The sequence below is a fragment of the Drechmeria coniospora genome, chromosome 01, assembly GCF_001625195.1.
Source record: "Drechmeria coniospora strain ARSEF 6962 chromosome 01, whole genome shotgun sequence".
Lineage (NCBI taxonomy): Eukaryota > Fungi > Ascomycota > Sordariomycetes > Hypocreales > Ophiocordycipitaceae > Drechmeria > Drechmeria coniospora.
This window is the reverse complement of record NC_054389.1, coordinates 3,640,914-3,664,761: the sequence shown is the minus strand read 5'-3', so window position 1 is coordinate 3,664,761 and position 23,848 is coordinate 3,640,914. Positions and strand designations below refer to the sequence as shown.

At 54.0% G+C, this 23,848-nt stretch overlaps 6 protein-coding genes across 6 annotated transcripts; 2 read left to right on the top strand and 4 right to left on the bottom strand.

Annotated features, from left to right (window-relative positions):
• Positions 1–3,307: 3,307 nt before the first annotated feature.
• Positions 3,308–4,880, bottom strand: DCS_00870 (uncharacterized protein; the record flags this gene model as incomplete). The annotated part of the gene is made up of 6 exons (XM_040798205.1): positions 3,308–3,495; positions 3,557–4,210; positions 4,265–4,348; positions 4,403–4,484; positions 4,569–4,631; positions 4,704–4,880. 6 exons carry the CDS (start codon positions 4,878–4,880, stop codon positions 3,308–3,310), a joined length of 1,248 nt encoding a protein of 415 aa, XP_040659088.1.
• A 3,743-nt stretch (positions 4,881–8,623) lies between these two features.
• Positions 8,624–10,686, bottom strand: DCS_00869 (sister chromatid cohesion protein Eso1; the record flags this gene model as incomplete). Its single annotated transcript, XM_040798204.1, has 2 exons — positions 8,624–10,376; positions 10,469–10,686. The coding sequence occupies 2 exons, from the start codon at positions 10,684–10,686 to the stop codon at positions 8,624–8,626; spliced, it is 1,971 nt and encodes a 656-aa protein (XP_040659087.1).
• Positions 10,687–13,396: 2,710 nt separating this feature from the next.
• Positions 13,397–14,853, top strand: DCS_00868 (G-protein coupled receptor; the record flags this gene model as incomplete). Its single annotated transcript, XM_040798203.1, has 3 exons — positions 13,397–13,653; positions 13,715–13,981; positions 14,040–14,853. The coding sequence occupies 3 exons, from the start codon at positions 13,397–13,399 to the stop codon at positions 14,851–14,853; spliced, it is 1,338 nt and encodes a 445-aa protein (XP_040659086.1).
• An 866-nt stretch (positions 14,854–15,719) lies between these two features.
• Positions 15,720–17,791, bottom strand: DCS_00867 (uncharacterized protein; the record flags this gene model as incomplete). The annotated part of the gene is made up of 3 exons (XM_040798202.1): positions 15,720–16,423; positions 16,486–16,964; positions 17,010–17,791. 3 exons carry the CDS (start codon positions 17,789–17,791, stop codon positions 15,720–15,722), a joined length of 1,965 nt encoding a protein of 654 aa, XP_040659085.1.
• A 2,243-nt stretch (positions 17,792–20,034) lies between these two features.
• Positions 20,035–22,250, top strand: DCS_00866 (uncharacterized protein; the record flags this gene model as incomplete). The annotated part of the gene is made up of 8 exons (XM_040798201.1): positions 20,035–20,193; positions 20,259–20,348; positions 20,403–20,951; positions 21,000–21,109; positions 21,164–21,644; positions 21,699–21,823; positions 21,882–22,152; positions 22,230–22,250. The coding sequence occupies 8 exons, from the start codon at positions 20,035–20,037 to the stop codon at positions 22,248–22,250; spliced, it is 1,806 nt and encodes a 601-aa protein (XP_040659084.1).
• Positions 22,251–22,443: 193 nt separating this feature from the next.
• DCS_00865 (ubiquitin carboxyl-terminal hydrolase 2) lies at positions 22,444–23,532 on the bottom strand (the record flags this gene model as incomplete). The annotated part of the gene is made up of 3 exons (XM_040798200.1): positions 22,444–23,361; positions 23,434–23,447; positions 23,508–23,532. The coding sequence occupies 3 exons, from the start codon at positions 23,530–23,532 to the stop codon at positions 22,444–22,446; spliced, it is 957 nt and encodes a 318-aa protein (XP_040659083.1).
• Positions 23,533–23,848: the final 316 nt, after the last annotated feature.

The window sequence follows — 23,848 nt, the reverse complement described above, 5'->3', positions numbered from 1 at the left end:
ATACCAACACCAAATGACCGTCTAGGACTTGCTGGGTACCTTATGCATACACCGCCGACCAGACAAGCTTGCCAGGGCGAGCTGGGCATGTCAAAAGACGCTGGGACCAACTTGGCAGGAAGGCATCTTCTCCCATTCATAACTTGGGCTCCTCCCCTCCCCTCCTCTCCACCACCAACCTGCTGGGCGCCGATCAAGTACTAGCACAAGCGGTGAACGGAATTTTAGTGCTTCCTGACGTAGGAGGGTGGGCCGATCCAGGCTCTGTTCCTTGCTCCTCATGCTGCTGCTGCTGCTGCTCGAGGAAAGGGGAGGGGTCGTGTGGTGAAACGTGAAACGATGACGTTATCTCACCATTCCCCAGTGCCGCTGCGGCCACCTCCGACGCCGAAATTGGAAATGGCAAGGAACAATCGAGTATGCTGTAAGCACTCGGTAAAAAAACTCGGTGAAAGTACTTACATCGGATCGGAACAAGGGGCTTGAACCAAACGGCAACCTGCGAGATGGACTCGTCCCTCTCACACGGGGCTGTTTCCGCTGGCCCATCAGCAAAGTGTAGATTAGTTGCTCTCTGTCCTCACTCACGAGTGCATACCGCAGTCCGTCCTCACTCTGCCTGGAACCCCAGAGCACATACGCCCATCTATCTGTGCCAGAAACAAATGTACCCCGTCCCCATCCAACCTTCACGGGTTCAACTCCAGCTCGAGCGCTTAGTAATCATCTGAAACTTGCTTCTGCCTCGTGTACGGGAACTAGCAGATGATAGTAAATCGACCTCTCTGGGGGACTAGGGACTAACTGCCATGCCGAACATCACTGGCCCTCAAGCAGCGAATCTCCCCGGTGCAGTGCTGAGAGAGTTGAACACGCAAGTATCCCTGCCACGCACACCGGTCGGAGATCCATCACTTCCCTCCCCTAGGTCCTCCATGTCACACTTGTAACGTACCACCACCAGCCAAGGACTCGTCCAAGGCTTGACCTCCGATTCTCATTATGCCTCCTCGAGTTCTATCCAACCCTGCCAATACTGAGGATGGCACCAGGCCTCAGGGGACTATCCCGCCCATCTCCTTAGACCAAGGCTTCTCCAATGGAATGTTGTAGCACAGTCATTCACCATCCCGTAAACCGGCCACAATCTCGGTGACGATCGAGCGCTTGAACAACTTTGGGGTTGATCCTCGCAACAACCAACACTCCTCCAACCCTTCCCCAAACATCATTCCCTCAGCCGCCCATCATGACTTCCCCTCGTATTCCGCCCTGATTTTCCAGAGCACCATCCTGCCGATCACCACAAACTCGATCGAGCGCGTCAGCCGTCAACAAGAACTCCTCATAACCGACTGGCACTCCGCACACTGCTTCCACCATGACGGCTACTTGATGCCCTTCATTTGACCATGGAAATGTCCAGATGACAGAACCTTCGCCGGTCCCGGTCTTCAAGCTAGGTCCATACGAATCTCTCGCGTTCATGATGACAGCACCGGAAATCAGCCGACGCCATCATCGGAATCTGAGGGCAGCCAGACTGCAGAAGCCACTGCGTCTTCTCTCGCCGCCTGTGATTCTGGCATTGTCCCGCATGACGCCAGCCAATGTCGTAAAACGTACCGTGCGGACTCCAGGAAACAACATGGCAAAATCTCCAAAGCTCGTCCCGCAAAATCGAGTGAGTCAAAAATCGAGCCCGTTGCATCTTTAGCTGATTAGCCGATGACGGAATCCTCTGAATGTTCCTGATGGGTCTGTCACCGCCATACGGGAGTATGTCACTATTTAACTAGTTTGCGCAGTGGCATATGCATGTACTTCCCTCATTCTCAGCTCGCGACATGCTTGAGAAATAGACAGTCACTATCGCCATCTAATGCAACTTGATAGCGGCTGCAGTCTGTCCATGTGCTCACCATCAAACGAATGAATGGCTCGAAATCAACCTATAACGCCTTGCTGGCAATCTTGATGGCAAACCATCTTTCACAAGTCCTTAGTCAAATCCTCCAAACCCTGTCACCTTTCAGTTCATTCCAACGCCCACTGCAGCCTTGCGTACCTCGCTCATTCGGCGCCTCGCTGGAAAAGGAAACGTCACTGGGCTGGACTCGAAGCAGCAGTATCCATCCGAGGACATGTCCATATCCGGATCAAACAATGAGTCCAATATCCTACCGAACCATTGGGTCCATCATTGAGGCGGGACCTTAGCCAGCGTCGAATCAAGTTAGACAATGTGACACCAGAAACGGTCATGTTCGGCCAAGTCAAGGAGAAGTCACAGGCTGTAGTAGTAAATTCCAGGATCGGTTGGTCCAACGGCACAAAATAGACAATTGCATCACTAATTTCTGTAATGAAGCTTCAATTTGTTTGCTCCCCTTGTGTGGGAAAGCGAGAATCCACGCGTTGCTGGTGTTGTGTGGCTGCTATTAGACACCAACCTTAGTTCAACCGCAGCAATGTTGTCAAGGTCCATGGCTGAGCTCCGGGGGAGGAAAGGGGTTTAAAACGACGACCAGAGCGGGCAACAAAAGACATGAGAAGCATGCGGCAGAAATATGAGCACAAACTCATGCGAACCGCCACCAAGGCACGGGCACTGCAGTCCTATTCAGGAACTGGTAGGCGTCCAGAAACAACCTGGCGGCGGAGAGGATAATGGTGTACCAAATAGCAAAGAGCAAACAGATCCAGGGCAGAAGAAATTCATCCAGATCGGTCAGCCGATGCAGGGCCGAGCGAGAATATCAGTCTGGGGAGTGGGGGAGCGGGGAGTTGGGGGTTGGGAGAGGGTCAGGGCGCCGTTCAGTGTCCTCTCCATGCTGATGCGCCGGCGGAAGAAGTTGATGGACACGGTGAGGCATCGATCATGGGCCGGTAATGATCAGTGAAACAGCTCGTCCAATAATCAAGGTATCCATGGTTCCAAGGAATATGCATCGCCAGACTCGTGCTCTGCCAATACAGCAGCGGGAGTTAATGAATGCATCCATACACTTCCGCGTGCCGAAAAAAGGGACCGACAAGCTCATGGAGCAAAGATATCCCGGAAATGGTCCATGACATGCAAACGTTCAACTCCAAGAGGGATCAGATGCAGAGCGAGTCCAGGGGTAGGCATCCGCGGCAGAAGAAAGAGAACGAAATAGGCCACGGGGGTAAACCAAAAATCCAAGGCTGAGCGCTCAACAATTGATCATCGAAATGGTGAGAAAAACGACGGCCAAGACTCACGAGCGGCTCAACGGAAAACGAAACGGCAGGCCATTAATGATGAGCAAAGGGGGGGGGGCGCCTATCGACGAGGAGGTCGATTATGTCTGTCGCTTTCGCGGTCAACACGGCGATTACTGGAAGCAGCAGGAGGAGTCGGTGTGGAGACCGGGACTGCTGAAGAACGAGAATGGGACGGTTCATCATACTGTTGACCTTGGCCCGCATAGCCTTTCTGGGGTTGCTGACCAACTTGGCCTGCCGGGGAAGCTAAAAAATCAGATTCCGAGATAACGACGACTAGGGAGGTGGAGTGGTCAGCCAGACGCACCTCGGCCGTAGAAGGGGTCATGGGATTGCATCGGCTGGAAAGACTGGCCGGCACCAGCGGGAGCCTGGCCATGAAACTGCTGGTACGACGGCGACGCTGCTGGGTAGGCATGCTGCTGAGGGGGGGCCGCAGCATAGACCGGTTGCTGCGGGGCTGAGGTGCCTAGCCTAGAGATGTAAGGGTCGTTGGAGGCTGGGAAACCAGACTGCGGCAAGTTTGCACCAGTGCCAACATAGGGGGCATCCGGATTCGCCTGAAACGGGGGACGCATCATCGAGCTCCCCGGGGCAGAAAACCTTGGGTCCGGGGCAGAGGATTGGTGAGCCGGCTGGTAGCCACCGCCGCCGTATGCACCGCCGCCCGCGGGGATGAACGGCGGTTGCTGGTGCTGCTGTTGTGGCGGCGGCGGCGGCGGATGTTGGTGTTGCTGGTGCTGCTGAATGGGTTGGAGCTGCTGGGGTTGATGCTGTTGGAGTGGCTGATGCTGCTGGTGCTGCGGGTGTTGCGGGTGTTGCGGGTGTTGCGGGTGCTGCTGAAGGGGCTGGAGCTGCTGGAGTGGTTGATGCTGCTGAAGCTGCTGGTGTTGCTGAAGCGGTTGGTGCTGTTGATGCTGCTGCTGCGGCGGCGGCGGCGACGCATATGCGTCCGGGGCACCTGAATATCCAGGAGCGCTGGTTCCTGGATATCCGGGGCTCTCGTACGACTCACGAGCGTACGGATCTGCCTTGTATGGACCCTCCGTAGGGCCATGGTTTTGTCTAGATTGGTGAGTCTCGGAGTAGCGATATTGGACTACGAGCGAGTCAGAATGGCGGCGCAATCAGGTGACATTGCAACAGTGGATACCTCCGGACGTGTTGCGCGAGGTCTGCGCACGCCTCTCGCTATCCCAACGGGCAGAGTCTGCTTTCAAGTCTTCGATCATGGCCTATTGGAGCTTGAGCATGGATGCTATTTCCCATCGGTGGATTTGATGCAAGTCGTTCTCCGGACAGGACAGGAGGTGGCTCACCGTGGTCAGATTCCGGTACGCCGTGATATAGTACCCCTGAACAACCTGGTTGGTTTGAGGATTCTGCGGCAACCTAGCATCAGCATGAAGAAAGCACGACGTGAACTTGGGGCGAGTTGAAGGAATCTACCGTACTTCGTAGTGGCCAGGTCGCACGAGGGCGTTGTTGCCCAAGTAGCGGCAAATGTCAGCCGATATGACTTCTCGGTCGATGCCATCGCGAGGGACAAAATATTCGTTCTGGCGACTCGTGGGCGTAGGCACGGCGACCTGTGCCTGCCCCTGGCCCTGATTGCGGGGTTGCCTCGACATGGCGACGGAGGAGTAGCGACAGCGGATGGTGGGGGAAGGACGAGCTCAGTCTGCAGAAAACTGGGAGGGAAAGCAAAGACGAGGATGAGAATGAGATGGCCGCGGACCGAGGGGATCGAGAGAGAGGTGTGACAGGACAGGGAGAGAGGTTTGTGCGAGAAATAAGTTTGACAGGCTCGAGGCAGCTCAGGTGGTGGCAGAGAGACGGTAGGTAGCTCATGGGGAGAGGAGAACTTGCTAAGAAGAGGCGACGGGAAGACGGGAGGAGGGGCGGGCGGGTGGTAGGAAGGAAAATCTAAGGCTAGCTAGCTCGTAGCCCGGCGCAACGTACCCGCAGCTTTGCAGCGGTTGAAATTAATGGGTGAGTGGGGGAGGTTGAACCGTAGGTGTGCACCTGAGTACGTACATGTACAGTAATTACTGTGCTCCGTATGTACTCCGAACAAGTACATACTTACTGTAGTTGTACTTACTTATGTGGGTTGTTGGTGGTGGTGGTAGTGGAGGGTGCTGATGGGTTGACGGCCGTCGATGGCTGGCTGCTCGTGTTCGAGTTAGACATCCATCACCAGGTTCGTGGTGGTGGGGCCCGGAAGGCCTGAAAGTCGTGAAAGCGGAGGTCAGCGGCGGAACCTCAGGGGCCTGACAGGGGAGAGGCGCATGGTGACGAGGGGAGGGGTCGAGGCGTGCCAGCACAAGTACTTACAGTACACTTGGGCAGATAAGCAACAAATAGCGCATTTCCAAGACATCGACCACGACAGCACTGACCAATGACAGGTGATGTGTGTGAAGGTGGGCTGTGGTTGAAGGATTCATGGAGGGTGCTTCCAGTTGTGGGATCCTTTACGAATGCTAACAGTACTTACATGTACTTTAATTAACATGTACTTAAGTAATTGCTGTACCATGCACAACTACTCCGTACACCTAAGTACATCAAATACAGTACACTGGCATAACGAAGGGTTGCCTCACCGACCTAATTACATGCGCATACTCCGTTCATATACTTGCAAGAGACAGCCAGACACAGACAGTCAGGTCACAGGCTGCCTGATCGATGGCTCACACTTTGGCACTCTCCTCCTCCACTGTACATGTTACACGGTGGCGGTGCGGACCGCTGTGCAGTCACTGGCAGGACCACTACCAATGAGCCTTCTCATCCATCCCCGAGAAAGTTCTGATACATGTATTAATTACTACTAGGTAGGTATTTCATTACTTGCTATCAACCCTTGGTACGCGAAAAATACGTACTGTAAGTACATGTAAGTTACAACTTACATGTATAAGCAGTACGGGTATTATCTACAGTAGTACTTGGCTCAGAACACTTGGGTACGAAGTACATGTACATGTACAGCAGAAGTTTACTATTTGTACAACTATTGTAGGTACCTACTAGGTCTAGTAGTTACTAAGAAGGTACCTAATGGCTTTGTACCTTCTTCCAGCCATCCTATTTGTAGGTGTTCCAGCAGGAGCCTGGTTGTAGCTTGCACGAGTACTGTAATTGCATGTCAAGGTGCTCTCAAGTTCGGGGCACTTCCATATACAATGTTGTCGTAGGCCCTCCATAGGTGCACGCACTTGGCAGATGCATGGTTGAACATGATGAACAGGCGCGCCTTGCCGTCACCGTCGCACGGCCTAGGCGCAGTGGATCGTGGGACTTGGGGAGCCTGAGAGTCTGGGAGGCGACTCGAATCGATCCGATCCGACCAGGCCGACCTATGCCTCGAGAAGGGCATCGGGCACCAAAGTGGGCTTGCTGCATCATCACCAATGCAGCGCGGCCCCATGCGGGAAGCCTGGGGGTACATGGCAGTCCACCTACTAGTATCAAGGATGGGTTGCACCAGCTGCCAAGCCAAGACCCGATGACGATGGTGTGGGATGGTATTATATGGTATGGGATGCAGTTGGGTACTAACCTACTCCTTTATCCCTGCGATTCCGGACCTTGTCATCTGCCGACCATTACCATAGTATCTGCGGAGTACTCAGTACTCTGCACTGTTATAAGTACTGTACTGTACATGCATGCACTTGGAATATGGAGTTGTCCGTACCTCGAGTACCTATAACGACTACTAACCTTAGTACAGTGGTGATTACTACTAGGTATTTAGTACTAACCTAGGTGCGATGAGAGAACCCCCTGCGATCGGATACGAAGGGGAAGTATCTATTGGATCTACACATACTTCGTACACCTTGAACTTGTCAGTGTACAATAGCGTGGTAAATGGAGAGCACATATGATCATTAGTACGGTGACCTGCCCAGCATCCCACATTGTAGGTGAGCGAGGAATGACGTCGTGAGGAGCGTTGCGTCCCCAAAATCAACGCTTGCACCTAATGGTCATGAATGTACTGGGATACCAAAGCACCCATCGAGTACGTACAGAACAAGTACCAGTGTTGTTTGTACTTGCACCGTAAGAGTACTGTGTCGTAGATGTACGGTATGGTACCATACTACCCATTGATGTACTGCAGTCAGGTGTAGACATGATATTGACTTCCGCAGAGGCACATGATCGGCATGCGCTCAGTCAGCCGCCGGTTGCCTTCTCACGCTCGCCACTCTCACTGCATCCTCATCCTGGGCCGCGATAGCCAGCAGCGTTCCGTCTCAGCAGATGCCCAAACAAAAATGCCGCACAAAGGCCGCACAAACGGGGTTCCTTGTCAAGCGGGGAGTCTACAATCTCGACTCCTTGCATCTACTTGCGTAGGTGCAGGTACCTGAATTCATCGCCAAAGGAAACGTGAAGAGCACACGAGAAAGTACTGGTACAAGTATTACTGTACATGTACGAGCACATGTTGCTGGTACACTGAAGTAAGTAAGTATATTTACCCATACGTAACCTGCTGAGTGCTGGTGACACACCACGAGTGAAAACAGCGTACTCCGTGCTTCGTACAAGCACTAGAATCGGGGAGGGTGCCCACTAATAACTAATAGCACCCGTGAGAGGAGGCAAGCAAGCCACGCCAGGGACAAGGTCGTGGACCATGGTCCGTCGACTCCGCCAGCGAATGGTGCCACCTTCTTGCCAACCAACTAAGGCCGTTCGTTGCCCGTCGGGCCGCAGTTGGGCAGCAACGCCACCCGCCAATGAGCACACACCACGCCTCCTCGCCACATGTGTGGAGCGAGCGTCATGAGGCCACCCCCCCAATGACTTCAATCCATCGGCGCAATCGCCAAGTTGACCGACGCTGGTTGCAGCACACCGGCTTCCTCGCCCTTGGCGCCATCTGGCGGGAATTGTGCTTCTGAAAATTATCCAGAAGCTGGGAAACCGGCGCCAGTCAGCCAACCTCGGTGGACTGAAAATACTCCGTCATGATGCATGAAATGCAGGTAGACTGCAGCATGTAGGTACGAGGGCGGAAACGACGATTTCGACGGTCCTGACTACTCGCCCTCCTGGCTGGCACTTGATGCTGTTCGGACGCAGCAGCCAATACATCAGCCCAAGCTCTGGGCCACCACCCAAATCCGCACAATTCGACGGCGCTGCTCTCGGTTGACTTCAGCAAATGCAACCGATGCGGCGCAGCAAACTCATTGTCCTCGCCGGGCATAGGCAGACAAGTCGTGCGCTGCAGATCGTCAGGGCCGCAGGTCGGTCGGTAGGCCGGTCGATCAGCGGGCGGGCAGCCCGTCAGGTGGGTGCCGCGAGTGTGCGCAAGTGGATGGGCAAGCACGCGCGCCGTCCTTCATCCAAACTTGAGCTTCTTCTGTCCCTGCTCGAGCTTTCTGCTGCGGCTGCGTCTCGATGTGCCAACCGCCACCTTCGAGGTGGGAAATTTCGTCGTAGGCGCGCTTGTGGCGGACGAATGCCCGCCACTTTCCTCGTCCTGGAGGTCCATGGCCATGTGCCAGTCCTCATGGCTCTGCAGCGACCTCGTGTCGTCGAATTCCGCTTTGCATCTCGAACAAACAAAGCCGCGGGTGCTTGTTGGATCCTGCGTATGCGCTTCGCTGGGCGAGAGTGGCCGAAACTGCGCCTTCGACGTTGATCCGCAAGGGCTATCAAGGGCTGCCTCGCCGCCTGCCGTGCTTGCGCTTGGCCCGCCGGCTACCACAGCCTTGTCCAGGGGGGCCGCTGCCTTGCCGAAGAATCGATGTATCCCGCCATTTTCAACCGGAGCCTTCTTGTTCATCGTATCACAGGGGGCAGGTCTGCTGCCCGAGCCAGTCGCTTGCCGAACGTCCGTCTCCGCGCTACCCTTGACGAGAAAGTCGCCGATGGCCCTGTTCCCCTGAATTCCATCCTCAATGCCACCCACGCTGAGACTCAGATGAGCGCATGGCCAGACTCTACCGCCGGAAATGACTTGGCGGAGAAGGTCCTCGGCCAAATGGAGCAAAACATTCTCGTCGAGCGTCTTGGCCAGCGGGATTGGACCTTGACGGCTGCGCGTCTGGCCGGCGGCTCGGTGATGCAGAGTGACCGTGCGAGGTCGTCGCTTGTTGTCCAGGACGCCCTCCTCCACCAGGCGTGCATATATGTCGGCGACAAAGATCCTGAGCCACCGGAACGCTTGGTCGGGGGTGTTGATGCTCGGCCGGAAGGACTTGGCCGAGAGCATAGACTTGATCCGGGTACGCAGATTCACTTCGCTCGTATCGATACCTCGGATGGTGTTGTACAACCAAAGCCCCGTATCTTCGGCCATCATCTGCGCCATCATCTGGTCAAGTGGCACCTGCAGGAGCTCCTTGACGCTATCTGTATGAAACGTGGAGACCACTTGGTCGCCGAGTTTGCCTCCCAAGTTTCGAATCTTTGTCAGCTTAAAGTCGGCGAGGAATGAGTGGATTGCGCGATTCCGAATCACCGTCTGACAGTTGGGCTTCTTGAAGCCAGAGCCCAACTTGCTCAGCATTTTGTTGTTCGCTATTCCCCCTGAGCATGTGTAGCCTAGTTTCTTGCGAACCTGCGTGCGGACGGCGCGGACGATTTCGGACCCAACGAGAATGGCAACGTCATCCCAGTCGGGATCTTGGCATTCCTCTTCTTCGTCGAGATCCACCAGGGCATCGGCCTGCCAGTCCAGTGCTGAAATCGATGGCAGGGGTAGCAACTCCGTCGGGTCATTACCGCAAGATTGTGCACTGGAGAGCTCCGGGAACCTTTCCAGCAGGACGGAGTGCACGTGAGCCGAGAGGTCGAGAAAGACCTCGTCGATGCCGGCCTTTTCCACCCGTTGCAGATCGGGAGGGAGGGCGCCCTTGATGACGGCTAGAATCTCTCTCGACTGGAGCCTGTAAGGGTCTAGAGAGACCTTGTCCGATGCAATGTTGGCCGCAGCATCGTCGCGATACGCCCACTTTTCGTCTCCCTCTCGCCACGTGGGCACATGTTGGGCAATCAAATCGGGGCACAGCTTCTTGGCCTCCGTAACGGTGCAGTGGCGGCCGATACCATATTTGCGAGCCGCGTAGTTGACTGCAATAAGGCCCTGCCTGCAGAGCTTCGGTCAGTTTCGGGACCCAACATGCAAATGCGAGCATGACGTGTGGTGCAACGGCGGAGGAGAGGGTCATTGGCGACTCACCACTGCTGGACAGCAAGGGGTCTGTCCTCGGGAACGCCGAGGCGCACCATCTCGCACTGCGCGTAGAATGCATCGAGATAGATGTGAGCGATGACGCGAAGCGGATTGGACGTGTTATGCGAGGAAAGTTGAGCGAGCTGGCGGTAAGTGAATCGTGATCGCCTTCCCAACGTAGATTGCGGCGGAGACGTGCGACCGCTGATGGAATAGGGCATCATCCTCTACCCTCGTGCCGGTTATTTGCGCAAGTGTGGCATTTGACCATGGCCATTCCGCCTTTATTCACGCTGCACATTTTCCACGTCGTGACGTTGATGAAGAGGGACGAAATACTAGGAGCAACAAGCCGATTGACGCTTGCGGTTCGTCATTTGGCAGTTAGCACACGTAATATACTTAAGACCTACGGAGTACTTAGGCACCAGTCGGGAATAATCATATGGCCAGTCAGTACCTGAACTGCACTGTACACGACCATGTGGAGTACCACCAGGTACTGTACATTAGTGCGAGTACAGAGTAATATACATGATCAGCGCAAGTACCTATGTTTGCATGTATCACTATCTACAGTACAGTACTCCGTACTACATACTGTACAGTGCTCCTAGAAATTTCAAGCTGCGGCACGGGGACGACCGCAGAGGGCCACCCTAATTAAGCTGCAGACTTTCATCCCCCGAACGAAAAATCCATGATGTGATCTGGAGGTTGAGCTTGTTCGGGTCTGCCATAGCATTCCTGTCAACCGCCTAGCGGAACGAAAATGGTATGTACGGGCACTAAACCTTGAGTTGAGAGGTGCACATGATGCGGCCATGGGCTCTACCATGTACTTCTAGAATCCTGGAACGATAGGCCGCTTGGGGTCACGACAAGAGTATGTCATGGCCCTACAGTGTGCTCATGCTCCATGTGTCAATGGTTGGTTTAATTCCGGCAGCAAATGGACAACTCGCGTCATCATCTGCTGCGCGAGACTGTATTCGCACGGAGGAAGAGGTGAGATGGAAAAGCGCCAGCAACGCATGCTGAGCGAGGCGAAAGCTAGGTTGAAGTATCCAGTGGTTCAATGACTTCGCCGTCTAGTTGTAGGGGTAACCCTAACACTTGTCGACGGCGTTCCATGTTTTGCCCAGCTGAGTGATCCGTGTGTTCAAACTTTGTCTGGGTTTCAGGGTTTCGCCCCTGACCTGGAGCCAAGAAGGGCCCTGAAATCCTCATTGAACCTTATCATCCCTGATTTGCCGTAATGGTCGGGAAATTTTCCATGTTCGGTATGAAGATAGGGCACTTGCTGTCGCGTGGTAAGTTGCTACAATGGTGAGGTGAAGATCAATGAATGCGAGTAGGAAGTACCCCATCAAAGGGAGGAGGAAATGTGAACTGGGTAGGCTGGATGAACATGCTTCTTCCCTCCTGTCCCGCTGTGCTCCTTCACATCTTCCGCCTGGGGTGCATATGGCAGGCCCCGTCCTACACGTGGCCGACTTCTCTCGTTTCAACAGTACAAACATGTCTTGCTCATGCTTTTCTCGCACGTTTACTTACTACTCGTACACAGCCCACCAGCTGGGCGAGCCCGTGCCAGCACCAGGTGCCAGCAATGGGCCAAAGCTGCTTGCAATCTCGGAACCCTGGGTGGCCGCGGGCGCGATGCGAAAGACCTCCGACCGGCCCTCGGCCTCCACCGTGCATTCATGGGAGTGGGCGAACACTTTTGCTAGGACCTCGCGCTCTCGTCCAGATCGAGGACCTGGGAAACGCGTACAGGACACCTGCTTCTGTCTATCCTTCGGTTCATTTTGCCATCGACGGCAGGCTATGTTGACATCACGATTCGTCCTCAAAGTCCCCTCCGGCTCCTGGCCAGATACCGGCCTTCTAGGCCTTTGATACTGAAGGCAGGCAGGCCATGATTGCCATGGTGGTAACCCCTCGGCTCGGCGGTCAGCTGGTTGTGAATTTATCTCGAGACCTGAACTCAATGAATACGGGTAGCAGGAGAACTCCGCATACGCAGATGTCATCCCTGACCCGAGACCAGTAGGGGTTTACGTTGCTCCAAACCGACGCACGCTATGGCCTTTGGCATCCACACCTCTGTCACCGTTCACCCTGCCATCTTCTCTGCCAGACTCCTGCCAACCGAATCCCCTGGATCGTGGGGTTCCGTGCTCTCGATCAATAAAATTAGCCAGTCACACTACCTTCAACTCTGACACAACCTTGCATTCTTGCCAGCCCATCCAGACGGGGATAGATAAGCTCCAGTATCATTCGGTATCTTGATGTACGCATGCAAATTTACCGACTGTCTAGTTAACCCTGGTGCGTGAATCGACCGGTTCATACTTCGTTTCCCACCCTCTTACCACAGGCTGGTCTTGACCAGCGACGGTGTTCATCATTTCCGCTAGGACACGGACGGCTTCTTCGTCGCCTCCTGTATTTCCGGTTGGCCCTGCATACACCTCAACAATCTATAACCCGGCCTCCACTTTGCAATCAAACTCCGAATCTTTTCGAATCTTGAATCTCTCAATTTGGGATGCTTTTCGGCAGGGAATAAACTTACTTCGCCAGTCTCGTTCCGTGCTGCCAGTCTCGATTCTGCCTGCTTGGCTCCCCATATTTGCACAGGTCCAATGTATGCGTCATACCAACAGTCCTGTTCCTCACGGGTCACCTTCCAACTACTCCCACTGCTATTCCCGTCGTGGCTTTCGAGGCGGCCTAGTTGTGGCAATACGAGATTCCTGCGTGCGCCCTGTCAGGAGGAGCATCGATCGGTCAAGAAATGAGTACATGCCCCTTTCCAAGATCCATAGAGTATCTCGGCTGTCGGAACCCTCAATTTCGGCTCGCAAATTGTCCTTGTGGCGACTTTCGGCATTTCCGGCGTTCAATTTTGGACATACTCGCAGCATGAGCGAACTCACGCCGGCCGAGCTCGAAGCCATCATCGTCATCGAGCGGGCATGTTCAATTCTCTCTCTCCTGGGCTCCATATTCACCATCTTCACATTTTGCGCCTCCAGCGCCTTCCACAAGCCCATCAACCGGCTCGTATTCTATGCATCGTTTGGAAACATGATGACCAATGTCGGCACCTTGATGTCTCGCTCCTATCTCATGCAAGTTGACTCATTTGGCTGTCAGTTCCAAGCTTTTTTGATACAACTGTGTGTAATATTCGACCCAGGCGTCTAGAATTTTCAGCAAGGCTAACTGGAGATTCGCTAGGTTCATGCCTGCCGATGCGTTCTGGACATTGGCCATGGCCATTAATGTTTACCTTACATTTTATTACAAGTTTGATGCCGAGCGCCTGCGCAAGATGGAGCTGTGGTATCTGATCAGCTGCTACGGCATTCCATTCATCCCTGCTTTTGTATACATATTCGCCAGGAAGCAGGATGGTCGTCGCATCTACGGAAATGCGAGACTGTGGTGCTGGGTCTCTGCCGAGCACGATGTTCTCCGCATCGCCACTTTCTATGGGCCGGTCTGGTATGTCGTTGTGAGCCCTTGATCCAGATGCAATGAGTGCTGATGGCTTTTCCTGTAGGGCTATAATCCTCGTCACCTTCTTCATCTACATCCGAGCTGGCCGCACCATCTACAACAAGCGCCAACAGCTCCATGATTTCCACTCATCCGATGCTGATCCATTGTCTACCAATGGGGAAGCTATCGTCACCCTCAAGAGAACTGAGGTGACTGTCATTAGTGAAACTGCTCCCGAAGTTAGCCTCCACCTCGAACCGATGGACAGGCATGACTTTTTCTCCGAGAACGGAACTGAAACAAACGAGGCGTATTCTGTGCAGATCTCAGCAGATAACAACGGGTTCGCCCGTGACCAATTCATTCTCCCCACCCAGGGCCACACGATCCAGCAGCCGATGACCATGCAGGCGGCGCCTCGCCGGCCTAGTCTTGCGCGTCGACGAAATCACGAACTGAACAACGCAGCCTGGGCCTACACCAAATGCGCGATTCTGTTTTTCACGGCCATTCTTATCACCTGGATACCGTCGAGCGCGAATCGAGTCTATTCAGTTATTCACTACAAGAAAACATTTATCCCACTCGAGTTTATGAGTGCCTTCGTGCTACCATTGCAGGGTTTCTGGAACGCAACCATATACGCACTCACATCTTGGGACGCGTGCAAAACCCTATTCAGTCGTTTGAGCCTGAAGAATCAGCCAAGTGCAACAGAAATTACAGGAGTTGGGAGGGGGAGAGAAGCATCTATCGACGAATACCAACGCAGCGGCTGGAATCCGTCTTCAACCAGGGGGCCTGGAGCGTTTGAATCAGAGAGTGTGAAGGCCCTGGCCAAGGGTCGAACGAGCTCTTCTGGGCGAAGCTGTTGAGCATTGTCGATGAATAGACTCGTTCTGTGCTTTAGTCATATGCCTCTATGTCAGACAGCTGTGTTGTGATTTGCTGTTCTGGATGTGGATGGATTCATTCATATGCCGTGTTCCTAATGAACGAAGAGACGATAATATTGCGGTGCTCAAGCCACCCTTTGCTGCAGAACAGTTTCCCTCAGATTGGCATCATGCAATTGTTGAGACCATTTTTCCAATTCTTTTCTCAGACTCCTGATGCATCACGTCAACAGTAGTATTGACAGGACATTGAGCAGGCGCAAGCACTTACTGGCCAGGCAAAGTCACCCGGTCTCACAAACGGTAGCCGGCTAATTGTCTCAAGTTGGACTGCGACTCTTTCAAGTCCTCAAAACGAAAGTGCAAGTCTTCAAACTTTTTCTACATGTTGCTGTTGTGATTCGCAATAGAATTATACGAACCAAACCGTGCTCCTTGCTATATCATTAGTATTTATGCTGTCACTCTGTTAGAATTTTGGCACATATGGACTTGCCTCTTCGATACCAGGCTAGCACGGGACATGATGTTATATCTCATTGTTGAATAAATCTTGCTCATCACTCACCAGAGCAGCAGGCAGCAAGATCCAGAAAGCGAAAGAGCATTCGCATGGGAAGCCACCGAGGGAGGAGCAATTAAAACCTGTGACACTTTCATCGCAACGGCAGTTAACGGAAGTTGACACCGATGCGCCAAATTATCCAAACGATCGACTATCTATGATGACGTCGGTCAATCACAACATCCGGGTCATGTCTGCCCTCTGTTTCTCATGTTCCCCTCCGGAGTGGGAATTTTGCCAGGTGTAGTGATATTCATTGTCTCGATATCCTCATGTCTCATCAAATCCAATCGCTGCCTTTGACGGACTCGATCAAATGATACTCCCAAAAGGTACCAAGCTCGAGACACTCTTGAACGCAGGCATCATCGTCCCACCACCAGGAGCTGGCTGTCACATACTCGCCCCAGACCTCCTTCCAGAGGATGCGGCCGATGAGGCTTCGGATCTCTGCCTTGATCGTTTGATCGGCTCGAAACCTCTTGGCAAGGGGGTTCACATCCCACGGCTGGAATGTCACGTTCTCTGGTACGGCATAAAACCTGGCAATCGTCCTGGTGCTGCCTTCTGCACGCAGTGAAGCCTTGCCGAGCCACGGCGGGATGGTTTTGGTTGGGTTCGTGCACCTCGAATTGTCTTCAAGATTTTCCAGCAAGTGCTTCTCAAGCCATCCACCTAACGTGTTGCCGAGTGTATGCTGGCAGGGCAACGGGTCGATAATAGTTAAGCGAAATATACCGCCGGGCTTCAGGCTTTCGCCGACACGGTGAATCAAGTTCTCTAGATCCGATGAAGTGCCAAGTGGTGGCAGAGTGAAGGAATAGACCGCCTCGAAGATCTGGGGCAGCACTGGCATACCCGGCGAGGAAACGGGGGGTGCGGGTATGGAATGGATATTGGGGGCCATTTCATCAAGCAATGGAGTGCTCGACAGGTGGTATATGTGCTTGGTTGGATTAAGGGCGGCGATGTATAGGGACGAAGCTGCAGTCGGTTGGTAAGCGATTTGCCAACTGCGTCATTGTTCGCAAGGGTACAAAACAAACCTGGAGACTCGTACAAGGCTAAGACATTGTGGATCTTCTCTGGAGGAATCCTATTGCCCCCTTGATGTCTCGTTGCATCTGCAATCGTAGGGAGGTCGAGGTGAGTCAACGTCGACAGCATCCATCTCACCTTTTCCGCCTCCGTGACTGCATCGCCCACCCATATCTCATATAACCTAGAAAGCGTGGCGGCAGGAGTCGCACGCGCCATCGCTGCGACCTCACACATCATTGCCTCAAAAACGAGAGATGGTCGCGACTGACCATAAGCAGCAACAGCTTCTCGGTTCCGTGCAGATTGCATCGTTGGTCTATGAGCCATGATGGCCCGATGGTTTTCAAGTGGTAGGTCTTGGGTGCCCGAAGGGTCGGTGGGAAGTGAGTCTGGGGGGCGAGGCGCTGGTTTCAACGGCCAGACTACAGGGGGCTGCTGGGTTGCGAGGGAAATGAGCCTCGCTTGATAGTCTGCAATTTGAGTGCTGAAGCAACGTCAGCAAGGGGACACCTCACTCTTATGGACGTACCATTTAACCGGAGTCTGAGGGGACGTCGCGGACTCGCCGTGATCCGGGCTCGGAAGGATAGAAGCCTTGCTCTTCTGGCCCACGGGGTCAAGGATGGGCGAGCGCACCATGGCCTCGAGCGGCGGGCGTGGATTGTGCTCAGCTTGATGGGTAACTTGTACGGGGGCAGATTGCGATGTTGTGTTTTTGGCCGCCTTCCCCGTGTCGTCTGACGACAGCATTCCTCTCATTGGGTCAGCTCGACAAGGGGAAGAAGCATGGGATTGCGGTATTGAAATCGCACCCTTGCGAGGCTGTTCCGTGTCGGCTATGATCAGATTTTCCAATGATCGCAAATCGTCTAGGGTTGTATCGACGGCGGAACTGCGCCGGCTCATTAAATCAGACGGCTTGGGCGAGGTCGAGGGGGTCGACGACGGTCTTCGCCATGTTGCCAAGTGTGTGTTTTTTGCCCTGCTTGTATGGAATTGCTTCAGCCCACGTGCCTTGAGACGAGCAAGTGCCGATTCGCCAGAACATCGCGAGCTCGACATGGAACTGCGTGATGAATCGCCCCGTGATCTTCTTTCCTCCCCCTTCCCGTTTCCCCTCCCCTTCCTTTTTCCATTTTCCTCTACTTTGTCATTTTCCTTTTCCTTTTGCTTTCTCTTCTCTCCTCCCCGTTCTCTTTCCCTTTCTCTTTCCCTGTCCCTTTCCCTTTCCCTTTCCCTTTCCTTTCCCTTGTTGGCCCTGTGTTCGCCGACCAATTCTCGGCTCGGGTCCGTCCAGTCGACATGCCACATGGCGACGTGACTCGGCTGGGCGGTAGAGTACCGGTAATTGGTGGGCGGGGGTAGCACTCTGGTAGATTAATCGAGTGACAGATCGACCGTTACTGCGATGAACAGGTTAGATTGGGTAGGATTGAGCGGCGGGTCTGTCGATTCCTGTCGATTCCCGCGGTTCCGTGTCAGATAAATAGGTCGTGGCCAAGTGAGCGAGCAAGCTGGAGGGCCAACCAAGGGACCCGGATGAAATTGAAGCCACGAAAAGTGGTATATTGGTTTCAGAAGCATTCTCACGCAGAACATGGCCAACGCATGAGGTATGGTTGGGTATCGGCCGTTCAATAATCCCGAGGTGAAGTTGTGCATATGGATTGTGTGGTTGGCGATACGGTCGTCATTCGGTGATTCAAGAAGCCAACGTTGGGTAGGAAAGCCTGAACCAATGAACAAGTCCTACTCCGTGCTACTTTATGATCCGTGCATAGCTTTGTACCTTGTTGCATATATGCCTCTGCCTTCCTTGAGTGCGTCGGTTGCACCTTCTCGACAACGATTCCCTTTTTCCTTCTCCATCCCTCCTTCCCAACACCGTGAGGCTGGCAGGGCGTGGTAGTACGAGCAACCCACCTCAATCTATCCGGCTAGCCTTCCCCCAATCGGTCTTCCTCGCTTCTCTTTATTTCTCCTTCACATCTTCATGAAATTCGAAAACTTCAACATTGGCAACTCGACCCGCCCAGCCGCCCAGCAGCACTTGTTCCGCCTGTACATCAGTTAGCTGCGACCTGTCGAACCCCTCCCCCTGACTCACTTTTTTGTGATCTTGCAGACAAGGCATAATCCGAAACTGACCATGCGAAAGCAAGCTGGTGATACCAAAGCTGTGTTATTGTGGAACATGCGCAGGTCAGCGGCCCGAGATGTAGCCTGCCGTGACCATTCGGGATCGTATATCCTGTCAGGGGCAGACTGGAGAAGACGGATATCCTTCCATAAGGTGGAATGCATCAATTGATCATCTTCTTTCCAGATCGATCTCCGCTCTGCTCCTGAGTGTCAACTGGGATACAACTTTTCCAACTTCACGGTGCGAGATCCCAACATCAGGGGCGGGGTCAGTATTCGATACCTGTGCTATTCGAGTTCAGCATTCCAGGTGTCGAAGGGGTTCAACACTGGAGGGTTCAACAGTGTTTTCGGTCGCTGGTGGCGGATTCCTCGTGTTCTTTCCACGCCTGTTGAACCCTGCAAGCCCCCGTACAGCACCGATTCGACCATGCTGCTCATTCTGCACGTGAATGGAGCCCGGAGGTGAACACAGCATCCCCTCACCCTCGCCTCTGCATCCCGCTGTAGCAGCTGCATTCGTATTACGCCCAATTACAAACTCTGCTCATAATGGATGTTAGTGTGGAGGTGTGGCAGTTTGCGAGAGGTAAGCAGCACCCTGTCTGTTTCACCGAGGATGCCTCTCCAGGATGCCGCATTCATTCCATTCGCATTTACGCTTTCTGTGCCGGATCTTAAGGTGAGAGCAAGCCAGGTGCAAATTTTCGAACATGATAGGAGGAATAATCCTGAATATCAGATCAACACGACGGCACGTTTCGAGTCATGATCAAATCTTGCCCCCAGATCAGATCTGTCAATCCCTGGCGATTGCCCGCTTCCACTGCCTGTGCTCGTAGATGCATGTCTTGCATCGCACAACTTGTGTCTGCGTCAGTGCTAGGCAAATGCTGCAGCTCCTGGGGGGTTCAAGCTGAGGAAGAATCTCTCATCGCACGAAAATTCGTCTCTCCAGAACGCACATTTGGCGCCTCTGCTGCCACCCTGGCCACCGATTCCACTTCTTCGCTCCCCGTTCTTCAATGATCCCGTATCCAATCGGTTCGTGTAACGAGCCTTATTTAGTACACCATTCGGAGCGATGCCGAATCGTCGAGAGCTCGTTCGTCAGAACACGATGACGTAGGACGCCAATGTCTGTGGCAAATATCTGCCATATCGACTCATGATTCAGTCTCCTGAGAGTCAATCCTGCTGGTTTCCCATCGTGTGCAGTCACACGTATCTTATCAACACCCTTACTCCTCCTTGTTGCACTCTTGATTCTTCCCGTTCCAAGACCTCGCTTGGTTGGGTCTTTGTTTAACGACTCGTTCCGTTCCCTCTCGTTTCTCGGCTGGTTGTCGTTGCTCCCAATGCAAACCATTCTCTCTCAAACTTCTCTGCCACTCATCGCCGCACACTCCACGATGGAGCAGCCTGGTCAGCAGACTTCGGGGCATCCCCTCGCTCGTACATATACGCCAAGATCTAGATTCTTTGGCTTCCGTGACTTTTTCGATTTTGTAGACGAACGCACGGCTTCATCCACTATCGGAAGACTCTTCCGCCTTGCCGGAAGCGGCCATGTATGATCTTTGTTGCAACATGGTTGGTTGAAAGTGCAAGTGCAATGATGCTCACAGGACAATAGCCAGACGAGATTCCTGGCTCTACCGTTCTGAGAGAGGTTAGAGCTGGGCTGACCACGTTTGCCACCATGGCCTACATCATTGCTGTCAATGTCCCGTCTGCCTGCCCATTATCCCTCCTTCTCGAAGTGCTAACCGAGCCGTAGGCTTCCCTCCTCTCCCAGACAGGCGGAACATGTGTGTGTGCTCTGGATCAAAAGCAAAAGTGTGATTCTATTCCCGCATTTGCTGCCTGCAAAGAGGAAGTCCGCAGGGATCTCATCACCGCCACGGCAGTGCTCGCCGGCTTGGCCTCGATTTCATTTGGTGCTCTAACAAACTTGCCCGTGGCCCTCGCACCCGGAATGGGGTTGAACGCCTACTTTGCCTTCCAGGTTGTCGGAGTTAATGGCAGTGAGAGCATGTCATACCGAACCGCCCTCACCGCCATCTTTATCGAGGGCATCGTGTTTGTCCTTCTTGCCCTCACAGGCATGCGCCAATGGCTCGTAAAGCTGATTCCCTCGACGATCAAGACGGCTACCGGCGTCGGCATCGGCCTTTTCCTCACCGAGATTGGGCTCTCCTACTCGGCCGGCATTGGTGCCGTCACAGGGGGCGGGAACCTCACGCCCCTGGCGCTCGGAGGATGCCCGCTGGAGCTAATAGACGGCCAGACAGGCACGTGCATGTCCGGCAACATGACGGATCCAAAAGTGAGTTCTCGCCGCTGGACACCTGAGGACTCGGCCTGATCGTTGCAGCTGTGGGTCGCAGTCTTCTGCGGAGGCATCGTGACAGCCTCCCTCATGGCATTCCGCGTCAAGTACGCCTTCGTCATTGGCATTGCCTTTGTCTCCATCCTATCCTGGCCGTAAGTGGCGGCCCCAGGCCTGGACGTGAGCTCAATCGCTCAGTGAACCCCTAGTCGCCATACCGCTATATCGTACTTCCCCGACACCGACGCGGGCAACTCTCGCTTCGAGTTCTTCCAGCAGGTCGTCGCCTGGCATCCCATCTCCAGGACCCTCAACCAGCTCGACTGGAACTTGGGCTCCGACGGTACCAAGTTTGCCCTCTCGCTCTTCACCTTCTTGTATGTGGACATTATAGATGCAACGGCAACACTGTACTCGATGGTGAAGTTCTGCAACGTCGCGAAGCGCGAGGACGGTGATTTTCCTCGGTCGACAATTGCTTACTGCACCGACGCCGTCTTCATCTCCGTCGGCGCTCTCCTGGGCTGCTCGCCGGTTACCGTCTTTATCGAAAGCGGTGCCGGAATCGCCGAGGGTGGCCGGACGGGTCTGACGGCCATCGTCACCGGACTCTGCTTCATCGGATCCATCTTTTTTGCTCCAATATTCGCGTCCATTCCGCCGTGGGCAACTGGCTGCACCCTCGTTCTAGTAGGTCTGCGCACGTCAACCTCGTCATCGTAGGACGCTAACGAAAGGATCCAGGTTGGCTGCATGATGATCCGCCAAATCACACAGGTCAACTGGCGATATATAGGAGACGCCTTGCCTTCATTTGTGGTCATGTCGTTCATCCCGTTCAGCTACAGCGTTGCATACGGGCTCATTGCGTAAGTTGCCGCAACACCCCATCGGTTCGAAGGATGCTCACTCTCCGAATCTTTGAAGGGGCTTGTTTGTCTATACCGTCCTCAATGGCCTCGTTGGCCTCGTCGTCTGGTGCAGCGCCGGTCGGCTCGAACCACGCGAGTATGAACTCAAGGAGTATTGGACGTGGAAGGGTACGGGTCCTGCTCCCTGGTTCGTGAGAGCCTTTCGTGCCCGCAGAGCAGCGGACGCTGTGAGTGAGCGTGTCTCGAGTCTGGGTGAGGAGAGTCAAGAAGGCACAATGCGGCTCGCGTCCATGTCGAAGGAGGGTCCTATCGCAGCGATGGAACCTGTATTTCTCCCCCAAGGGGGTCGTCACTAAGATAGGAGGCAGTGAAGTCGATGGAGGATGCTGCACTCCTGATGCAGACCAAGGAGTCGACGGAATAGATGTACGACGCTGATTTGATCAAGGGTTATCGTATTATATCATAGTCATGACCATCCACACGGGCTCGTTTCCTCCGGCCTCAAGCGCTCGGCATAAAGCGATATCTCTGTCGGAATGTCTCGCAAGGAGGACATGAATGGTGCGCAATCAGGAATGGATTGCAGAGGTATCAGGGCAAATGTTGAAAACCGGCTAGTTCATACCCATGTCCCTTTCCTTTCGCCGCAAAGCCAGCTCCGTCGTCTCTCTACTGGCGCGGCTCTTGCTCTCGTCAACCCACTTCTTGACGGCTTCATTCCCGCCTTGCTTGAGCTTGTCGTTCATAACTCCCTTCAGCACCTCGCCAGCGAAGCCAACAAAGTTGTGTCTCCTGAGCGCGTTTTCGAAGAACCAGTCCCCGCGCTTGATGTGCTCTCGGGCCAGCATCTCTTGGTCGCCAATCTCATGGGCCCGAACGCGAAGATCGCGGCACATGGCTAGCAGGTTGAAGCGAATCTCGGTCGCATCGTACCGAGAGATGCGTCTCTGCAACACGGCCACCAGCTGGGCGGGGAATGAGTCGGCATCACACGGACCGTGAGTGATGGGAGCCGGCTGCAGACCGTCCAACTCATAGAGAGTTCCGTTGATGTGCGTGTACGCGATGAAGTGAAAGGCATCCGCCGGCGCACCCGTCCTCCCCGTCTCATCGGCAAAGGGTACGCTTCGGGCGAAGCTGTTGTGCACCTCGCGGATCAGGTCTGAGTTGCTTAGGGCCTCCCCTCGGAATTCGGGCGGCAGCTCCATGGTGAACTCGCGGAAGTCCTTCAGATGGGCACCGACATCCAGCTCAGTCGTCTTGTTCATGAGCACGCTCAGCAGCGCTTGGGTTGCGCAGGCGTTCTGTATGGTCTGGGCGGCGAAGAAGATGCTTCCGGAAGCGCCATGGTCAAAGCTACCGTCGAGCGGCCCGTCGGGCATCGTGTACGGCCTATCTGTGGGGTATTTGAAGAGAAAGATGACGCCATACAAGGGATGGAGTGCTTGCAGGTCGGAGGGATCGAGGGCGAAGAGCTCTTCGCACTGGACGCTTTTGACACCGAGCTCTTCGATGAGGGCAGTAAAGACGCCCTGCCGGATGGGAGTCAGCGGAGGTTGATGATCGGGGTTTCAGGGATTCAAGGATTCAGGTAAGAGGCATACTGCATCGGACTCGACTTCAAGGGGTCAGTAAAGTGTCGCAACTCGGAAGAGGGCTCTGTAGCCAGGCAGCCTACTCGTATTCCACCCCCCCTCACTCATCGTGGCGACTCGAAAGCGGCAGTATTGTTTCAGAGGGTTGACGTGAGCGAATCACAGCTAATTCTCAAACGTGTGCAAGCGAAAAGTTCTCGCCTTCAAATGGATGGTTATACTTTTCTAAAGACGGGCGGAGAATGCTGTTCGGAGAATGGAGCGTATGTAGCAATATTCCATGAGCAGTATAAACAGCACAATTCCGGTGGTGAGCTCTGACACTGTATTCAGCAGTATGATGTAAGCCAAGAAAAGTGGGGTTACAGTAGATCATGGCACCTACAGTACGGAGTAATAATACTCATGTACCAAATGCCACACA